The 10,272-nt window shown below is 35.6% G+C and overlaps 1 protein-coding gene across 1 annotated transcript in view; it reads left to right on the plus strand.

The window, feature by feature from the left end:
* LOC140920504 (uncharacterized) overlaps positions 1–9,799 on the plus strand; it is a 12,956-nt gene extending 3,157 nt beyond the window's left edge. The window contains 6 exon segments of the mRNA XM_073368786.1: positions 85–180; positions 293–535; positions 1,838–2,165; positions 2,253–3,250; positions 5,975–8,225; positions 8,754–9,799. Coding sequence (XP_073224887.1) covers positions 85–180; positions 293–535; positions 1,838–2,165; positions 2,253–3,250; positions 5,975–8,225; positions 8,754–9,799 — 4,962 coding nt within the window.
* Positions 9,800–10,272: the final 473 nt, after the last annotated feature.

Here is a 10,272-nt window from a genome sequence, read left to right on the forward strand (position 1 = left end):
TTTTTATTTAGAATTATTTCTTGAGTTTATCTACTTTGTATAATTATATAATATATTTTATTTTATCATTTTTATATTGTTCAGGAAATGTCTTCTCCCTTAGAAAGAAGTGAACCAATTTCATCTACTCATATGACTAATAATGAGGCCAGCGAACATATGTCTATAGATTCAACTCAAGTAGAAGTTAACACACAGACAAATGAAAATGACACCGCTCTAGAAAACAGAAGTCCAATTATTGGGAGAAAAAGGAAAAAAAACATCAGTTGTTTGGAATGATTTTGATGAGGTTGAAATCTCTAAAGGTGTGAAGAAAGCTGTTTGCAAATATTGTAAACTAAAAATGTCTACTGGTGGATCAGGAGCTAGCACTAGTCATTTGAAAAGACACGCTAGAGGTTGCAATCAAAAGAAGTTGCAGACGGCTGCTGAAACAAGACAAGTCATCATTCCATTTCAGCCATCAAAGTCAAGTAACCCTTTTATTAGTACCGGTGTTAGATACTCTAATGAAAAGATGAGGGAAATAAAGGTATTTACGTTCTTAAGACTAAATCTTTTTGTGCTTTGGACTGGTGGAGGAACAATAGCATGAAATATAAGATTTTGTCTAAAATGGCTGCAGATGTACTAGCTATTCCAATCTCAACTGTGGCATATGAGTCCACATTTAGTGCAGGAGGTAGAGTTATTGATGAATTTCGATCTAAATTAAACGAAGAATCTGTTGAAGCTCTAATTTGTGGCGGAGATTGGTTTCGTCATAAGTATAACGTGAAGAAAAAATCAAAGGTTAATATTTTTTATCAAGTAGTATTTATTCATTTTTTTTTTAAATTTGGTCATATATTTATTTATTACTTTTTAGTTAAGTGTCTAACATATATGTATTTTTTTCTTTTGTTTTTGAAGGTTGATAAAAAAGAGATACAAATCACCTTGAAGATTTGATATCATTTTTTTGTAATTCATTGGACTTTGAATGTGTTTTGTTGGATGATATGTGTAACTGTTTATGGGGTTCATTTGGTTTTATTTGTAATTTTTGAAGGACTTTTTAGAATTTGTTAATTATGAATTCATTTTGTTTTTTTCTTTTTGTTTTATGGGAAGTTTGTTGCATTACAAACTTGTTAGTTATAATTTTATTAGCTTTGATTATAATTTTATTAGTTTTCCTTGTATATAAAGGCCTAATTTAGCCTATTTAAAACAAAAATATAAAATATAACATTTAAATATTTTAATGCGAATAAGGCTTTTAAATAGGCTTACAGGCCAGGCCATGATAGGCCGTAGGCCAGGCTCAGGCCGAAAAAAAAGCCTATGATAGGTCGTAGGCCAGGCTTAGGCCTAAAAAATTCATCGTAGGTCAGGCTCATGCCTTTCAAAGCCTGGCCTGGCCTGGCCTATTCCCACCCCTACTTACATTCCTTATCCATATGTGGCTGCAACCACACAAGCTTCATACCCTCAATATCACCCTTCAAGACCACCTTTTTATCAACCACCACCTACCGCATTTTCCCAACAAAGTCAATGGAACCAAAATCCAATCTCAAATCACTACAGACCACCTTCCAATCGAGAAAAAAGAATAAACCGTTTTGACCCAATTCCTGTCACGTACAGTGAATTGTTGCCTCACCTACTTCAAAATTCAATGGTAGTCCTAAGGCCAATGAAACCTCTAGAACCACCATTCCCTAAATGGTATAATCCAAACGTCAAATGTGAATACCATGCCGGAGCCGTGGGGCATTCTGTCGAAGATTGTCAAGCCTTAAAAACTAAAGTGTAAGAATTGATTAATTCAAAATGGCTTACCTTCAAGGAAGACGGTCTCAATGTAGGGAATAATCCTTTGCCGGGTCACAAAGATGCCGCTGTCAATTTCATTGAAGAAGAGATAGACCAGTACAAAAAAGATGATTATGTATCGACCATAGAGCCATGCATGGAAAATGATAGATCTTTTCCAAGACCATTGGAAATCCTCTATAGAAAAGAGAATCCTAAGCCAACTCATAGTGGGAAAAATGCAATAATTGTCCAAGCACCAACCTCTTTTCCCTTTGAAAATAACAAGGCGGTACCATGGAGTTATGATGTCATATCCTATTTAGTCAACCACCAATCAGGCGATAGCTCTAAATATCAAGGTACTGATGTCACCAATATTTCAGGGATTGGTGGGATGACCCGTAGTGGTCGAGTATACACTCCTTAACAACTAAGGAAAAAGGAAGGTCATGGAGAGAAAGAGCTTACGTACCATGCCATAAAAGGATCAGAAACTTGCAAAAAGACAGTGCCTGAAGAAGAAGCTAACAAATTTTTGAAGTTTATCAAGCAAAGTGAGTATAAGGTGGTAGATCAACTAAATCAAACCCCTTCCAAGATATCTATTCTTTCGTTATTATTAAACTCTAAAGCGCATTGAAGAGCATTGATGAAAGTTTTAAATGAGGCCCATGTTACTCATGATATTACTGTAGACCAGTTTGATGGAGTTGTCGGTAATATCACCGCCAGTAGCAGGTTGAGTTTTAGCGATATCGAATTACTAGCTGAGGGGATGGAGCATAATAAAGCACTACACATCTCTGTGAGGTGTCATGATCATATTCTTGCACGAGTGCTAGTTGATAATGTTTCATCATTAAATGTCATGCCGAAATCGACACTTTCAAAACTATGTGTTAATGGGACTTGTTTGAAGCCGAGTGCTATGGTGGTGAAAGCGTTTGATGGATCTAGAAGACAAGTTGTTGGTGAGATTGACCTGCCAATTCAAATCGGACCCCATAACTTTGGAATAACTTTCCAAGTTATGGATATTAAACCGGCGTACAACTGCCTTTTAGGGAGACCGTGGATTCACGCTGCTGGAGCAGTGACATCCACCCTCCACCAAAAGCTAAAGTTTATAATAAACAATAAGTTGGTGATAATATCTGGGAAAGAAGATATGATAGTGAGTCATCTATCTTCTACGAGATATATTGAAGAAGCGGAGGAAGCCATAGAGACTTCCTTCCAAGCATTAGAAATCGCCAATGTTGTCTCAATGGGTGAAGGATTTCGTTTAAAAGAACCAAAACTATCTACCACATCGTTGAAGTCTACAAAATCCATGTTGGAAGGAGGAGCTTTTGTTAAATTTGGGAAATTGATAGAAATACCAGAAAAGAAGGTTAAGTACGGGTTGGGATATGTACCTACCAAAGCTGATCAAGAGAACGCGGTAAAAGAAAAATGAGAAAGCAAGCTAGCTCGTTGGGAAAATCGGGTATCAAATTCACAAAGGATCACTATTTGTGACATTCATCAAACCTTTCAAAGCGCCGGAATAATATATGCTGATCAAGTGGTTGTTCTGGAAGAGGATCATGTTGATGATGATACTCTCGAATTGGTGTACCCTTGTTCTCCAAACACCAATCTCAATAATTGGAAGATCATCGAGTTTCCCGTGTTTTTTGATTCATGTTCAAAGTAATTATGTATTTTAACTCTTTTTGCTCTGCCCAAGGCTATAAGGATAACTAATTTGGGCGCATGTATTTCAATTTCCTACTTATTATCAATAAACGCATTTTTGAATTCTCCAACTATTTTTCTTTTTTTCTTTTTTGGCAATCTTTATTCATATTTTTTTTCCTTTTTCTTCTTAAATTTAAACCATGCAGAGTCGAAAATGAATATGTTGAAAATAGCAGCGCTAGAACACTTCCTTGTAATTTTGAACACCCAATTAATCACGCTGATGAGGATTGTGAAGACGATTGTGAGCCTCCCCCAGAACTAGAAAGGTTAATTGAACATGAAGCTAATGTTGGTGTTAATGACCTCTATCCTTAGGAAGTTTTATACAATATTTTCAACTAGATTATCTAATTCTTTCCTAAGTGATGAACTTAATATCAAAACCAACTTGTTTAATATTAATTCCAATTTAACAGTAAAAGATTCAAAAATTTATTCAAAACTAAGATTCAAGAACACATGCATTATCAAAATAAATAGTATAGAGATAGAAAAGTGTGCACCCTGGATTTTTATACTGGTTCGACTATCAGTTTGATAGTCTACGTCCAGTCCTGGAATCACTCACCGATTACAGCCTTTATTAGAAATGATTTGAGTATGTTTACAGACTTTCTAGCACCTCACTGGTTATACATCCAACTCAACATCAATCTTCTACAAAAACCAATCTATCCTTAAGAACTACTCGCCAAGCTCTAGCAAGATCAGATTGAGATCTCTTTTAGATGATCACACACTCTAAAAGATGATCACCAGTTTCACAATACTGGATTTCCACACACTTTCTTTTACAAAGATAATTCTTGCAAAAAGACTAAAGAAAACTTGATTCAATCACTAAGAAGTCTCACACAAAATATTTGCCAATAATGTTTGTGTGTTATAACAATTTCTCTCAAAGTGTATTATTTGAAAAGTTCAGTTCTTTCTATGTATTCTGTTATATGTTTTGAGGATTGTGACTGATTCAGTTTATATAGTTTCAGAAAAACTTTAGACAAATCGATTTCCCAATCGATTTTATTAATGTGTATTACTAGCTCAATCGATTTCCCAATCGATTTCGCGTTTCTTGTTTTTTTTTCAATTCTTGAAACAGATGAACTAATCGACTTGCTAATCGATGTTTTTAATGCATAAATTAGAAATTGATACTCAGTTCATAATAGAGTCGATTGAGTAATCGATTTATAGTTGTTTTGTTTTTAAAATGTAAGATCAAACAATTGATTACTCAGTCGATTCATGTTTACTATCATAACGATTTGGCAATGGGCTAATGTCTCCCTGTAACTCAGATACTCAATCCAATCGATTTGCCAATCGACTGATGTCCTCCTGTAACTCAGTTATTTAATCAACTCGATTTGCCAATCGACTGATTTCTTCCTATAACTCAGTTATTTAGTTACAATTGATGTGCCAATCGAATATGTAGTATGTCTCTGATAAATGATAAACTGATTCATTTATGCAATCGATTATCCAATCGATTTCGTTTAATCACAGAACACAGGTCTGTATCAGCCTTTAAGTAATCGATTGCCCAATCGATTGACTTAGTTAAAGCTTGGTTCTATGACTTAGAAAATCGATTGCCCAGTTGATTTCCCAATTGATTGATTTACATACTTATTTTATGATTTCAGTTTTTAATTGGCAAATATTAGATGTGTGAAATCATAATGATGAATCTAACTAATAAACACTATTAACACTAGACACATTTATATATAATCTTCAAGCCTTATATGATATGATCAATCTTTGCTTGATTGCTTGAGATCCAAGTTTTGTCCAGGTTTTGTCCAAGTGTAGTGTTTGATTCTTTCATGAAATGTATCTCAACTCAAACTATTAGATTAACCAGATAATGCATATACATTGTATGTTTGGGAGTTACATCAAAATCACAGAGGCATATATCTTACAACAAAGATAATCCAACCCTATCGATTATCCAATCGATTTCGTTTAATCACAGAACACAGGTCTGTATCAGCCTTTAAGTAATCGATTGCCCAATCGATTGACTTAGTTAAAGCTTGGTTCTATGACTTAGAAAATCGATTGCCCAGTTGATTTCCCAATTGATTGATTTACATACTTATTTTATGATTTCAGTTTTTAATTGGCAAATATTAGATGTGTGAAATCATAATGATGAATCTAACTAATAAACACTATTAACACTAGACACATTTATATATAATCTTCAAGCCTTATATGATATGATCAATCTTTGCTTGATTGCTTGAGATCCAAGTTTTGTCCAGGTTTTGTCCAAGTGTAGTGTTTGATTCTTTCATGAAATGTATCTCAACTCAAACTATTAGATTAACCAGATAATGCATATACATTGTATGTTTGGGAGTTACATCAAAATCACAGAGGCATATATCTTACAACAAAGATAATCCAACCCTATCAAGAACCTTTTGAAGTGATCAATTTAGGGACTGAGCATGATAAGAAAGAAGTTAAAATTGGCATGTCTATGAAAGAAAGTGAACGAGAAAAGCTGGTTAAACTTTTATTTGATTATGTGGATGTCTTTGCATGGTCATATCAGGATATGCATGGGCTAGACACTAACATAGTTGAACACAAGCTACCACTCAAGCCTGAATGTGCTCCAATTAAGCAGAAATTGAGGAGGATGAGGCCTGATATGTCACTTAAAATTAGAGAAGAAGTCAAGAAACACTTTGATGCTGGTTTCTTAGCTGTGCCAAAATATCCTCAATGGGTTGCTAACATTGTTCCGGTTCCAAAGAAAGATGGAAAAGTTCGAATGTGTGTTGATTATCGGGATTTAAATAAAGCTAGGCCAAAAGATGATTTTCCTTTGCCTCACATTGATGTCCTAGTAGATAGCACTGCTCAATATTCTCTTTTCTCCTTCATGGATGGTTTATCAGGGTATAATCAAATCAAGATGGCTCCCGAAGACATGGAGAAAACTACATTCATTACACAATGGGGGACTTTCTATTACAAAGTGATGCCATTTGGATTGAAAAATGTTGGCGCAACCTACCAAAGGGCAATGGTAACTTTGTTTCATGACATGATGCATAAAGAAATAGAGGTTTAAGTGGATGATATGATTGCAAAATCTCAGACCGAAGAAGACCATGTTGTTAACCTTCAAAAGTTATTTGTGCGACTAAGGAAGTTCAAACTTCGTTTAAACCCTTCTAAATGCACTTTTGGTGTAAGATCAGGCAAGTTACTTGGGTTTATCGTTAGCCAGAAAGGGATAGAAGTGGATCTAGATAAAGTAAGAGCAATATAAGAAATGCCCGCTCCGCGCACGGAAAAAGAAGTTTGTGGCTTTTTAGGCAGATTGAATTACATTGCCAGGTTCATATCGCATCTCACCGCTACATGCGAGCCAATTTTCAAGTTGTTGCGCAAAGACCAAAAGGTTGAATGGAATGAGATTTGTCAAAAAGCTTTCGAAAGGATTAAGCAATACTTGTCAAAACCTCAAATATTAGTGCCTCCAGTTCCGGGAAAACCACTTATTATGTACTTAACAATACTTGATGAGTCAATGGGTTGTGTACTGGGGCATCATGACGAATCTGGTAAGAAAGAACATGCTATTTATTATTTGAGTAAAAAGTTCACCAGCTGTGAAACAAGGTATTCACTGCTTGAACGAACATGTTGCGCATTAGCATGGGCTGCTCATCGGTTGAGGCAATACATGTTATGTCATACAACTTGGTTGGTGTCTAAAATGGACCCAATTAAATACATCTTTGAGAAACCTGCTCTTACTGGAAGGATCGCCCGTTGGCAGATGTTGTTATCAGAATACAATTTGGTATATGTTACACAAAAATCTATCAAAGGAAGCGCACTAGCAGAGTACTTAGCCCATCAACCGGTAGAAGATTATCAATCAATGCAGTGTGAATTCCCCGATGAAGACATAATGAATTTAGTTGAAGAGATTGAATCATCTGATAAAGAAAAGTGGAGGTTGGTGTTTGATGGTGCTTCTAATGCGTTAGGGCATGGAATTGGAGCCATTTTGATTTCTCCAGAAAACCAGTTCACTCCATTTACGGCTAGGTTGTGTTTTGATTGTACAAACAATATTGCTGAATATGAAGCATGTGTTATGGGCATTAAAGCGGCTATTGAATCAAATGTAAAATTTCTTGAGGTATATGGAGACTCATTGTTGGTCATCCATCAGACGAAAGGAGATTGGGAAACGCGAGATTCTAAATTGATTCCGTATCACACCCATATCAAAGAATTGACAGAACAATTTGAGAAGATTACTTTTCACCATATCCCTCGAGAAGAAAACCAGTTAGCTGACGCCTTGGCCACTTTGTCGTCAATGTTCAAAATAACCACTAATCAAGACGTGCCGGTCATAAAGATTCAACAAAGAGATAAACCTGCATATTGCTTATCAATAGAAGAAGAGTTGGATGGCAAGCCGTGGTTTTATGACATCAAATCATATGTTAAGAATAAGGAATATCCATTGGGTATTTCAGAGAACGACAAAAGGGTTTTAAGGAGATTGTCAATGAATTTCTTCTTGAATGGTGATGTGCTTTATAAGAGAAATCATGATATGGTTCTCCTCAGATGTGTGGATAAAGCAGAAGCGGGGAAAATTATCCAAGAGGTTCACGAAGGTTCTTTCGGAACTCATGCAAATGGGCACACAATGGCTAGAAAAATCTTAAGGGCTGGCTACTACTGGTTGACCATGGAATCCGACTGCTTTAGTCACGTAAAGAAATGTCACAAATGTCAAATCTATGCTGATAAAATACATGTACCACCCACTTCTTTGAATGTTTTAACATCACCATGGCCATTTTCAATGTGGGGAATGGATGTTATTGGACTCATCGAGCCTAAGGCTTCAAATGGACACCGGTTTATCCTAGTAGCTATTGATTATTTCAATAAGCCAACACATTGCTTATCGATAGAAGAAGAGCTTGATAGCAAACCATGGTTTTATGATATCAAATCCTATGTTAAGAATAGGGAATATCCATCGGGTATTTCAGAGAACGACAAGAGTGTTTTGAGGAGGTTGTCAATGAACTTCTTCTTAAATGGTGATGTTCTTTATAAGAGGAATCATGATATGGTTCTCCTCATATGTGTGGATAAAGCAGAAGCAAAAAAGATCATTCAAGAGGTTCAGGAAGGTTCTTTTGGAACTCATGCAAATGGACACGCAATGGCAAAAAAAATCTGTAGGGTTGGCTATTATTGGTTGACTATGGAATCTGATTGCTTTAGTTACGTAAAGAAATGTCATAAATGTCAAATATATGCTGATAAAATACATGTACCGCCCACCTCTTTGAATATTTTAACATCACCATGGCCATTTTTAATGTGGGGAATGGATGTTATTGGACTCATCGAACCAAAGGCTTCCAACGGTCACCGGTTTATCTTGGTAGCTATTGATTATTTCACAAAATGGGTTGAAGCCGCTTCTTATGCCAATGTGACGAGAAGTGTGGTTGTCAAATTCATCAAAAGAGAATTGATTTGTCGATATGGCTTACCAAATAAGATAATCACTGACAATGCGACCAATCTAAATAATAAAATGATGAAGGAGTTGTGTGATAGTTTTAAAATTCAGCACCACAATTCATCGCCATATTGTCCAAAAATGAATGGGGATGTAGAAGCGGAAAATAAGAATATCAAGAAAATCATACAAAAGATGGTGGAGACATATAAGGATTGGCATGAAATGCTCCCCTTTGCATTACATGGCTATAGAACCTCTGTTCGTACCTCAACAGGGGCAACTCCTTTCTCATTGGTGTATGGAATGGAAGCGATACTTCTCATTGAAGTTGAAATTCCCTCGATCAGAGTCTTGATGGAAACAAAACTGGAAGAGGCTGAGTGGGTTCAATCACGATTTGACCAACTAAATCTCATAGAAGAAAAAAGAATGATAGCTCTTTGTCACGGCCAGCTATATCAAAAAAGACTTAAAAAGGCATTCGAGAAAAAAGTTCGTCCTCGAGAGTTTCAAGAAGGGGACTTAGTGTTAAAGAAAATATTGCCCATAAAAAAAGATGCTCGTGGAAAATGGACCCCGAATTACGAAGGACCATATGTTGTGAAAAAAGCTTTTTCTGGGGGAGCTCTAATACTCGCAGAAATGGATGGAGATGACCTTCCACTTCTAGTAAATTCAGATGCAGTCAAAAAATATTATGCTTAAAAAAGGTGATGAGCTCGCTAGGTTGAAAACCAGAAAAGGCGACCTAGGGAAAAATTATAGCATCCCGATGGATTGGAAACTTGGAAGAGTAGACCATGCAAAAGTTAGGGATAAAAAAAATCAAGCACTTCAAACTGGGGCAATTATTATTCTTGGAAGCTGTTTATTAGGATTCCTAAATTACAAGAATGACTAGCGTTTGTTATGTCTCCACTTAAATTAAACATACTCGTCCCCACATTGTAACCCCTGCCTCAAATGTTTTGCTTTTAATGTAACGAATGTACATTTTCTAATATTGTCATTCGATGTTGTACGTTACACTCTTTATATACCAATCAAGTTTCATTATTGAGTGTTCTATTGTTTCAAAATTTTGTTTTATAATAATAAATGTTGGAATTTGAAATATGTGAAAATATAAAAATATTTTAAATATTTTGACACTAGAAAAATATATACACAGGAACTCG

This window comes from Cicer arietinum, chromosome 5, assembly GCF_000331145.2.
Source record: "Cicer arietinum cultivar CDC Frontier isolate Library 1 chromosome 5, Cicar.CDCFrontier_v2.0, whole genome shotgun sequence".
NCBI classification, from domain to species: Eukaryota; Viridiplantae; Streptophyta; class Magnoliopsida; order Fabales; family Fabaceae; genus Cicer; species Cicer arietinum.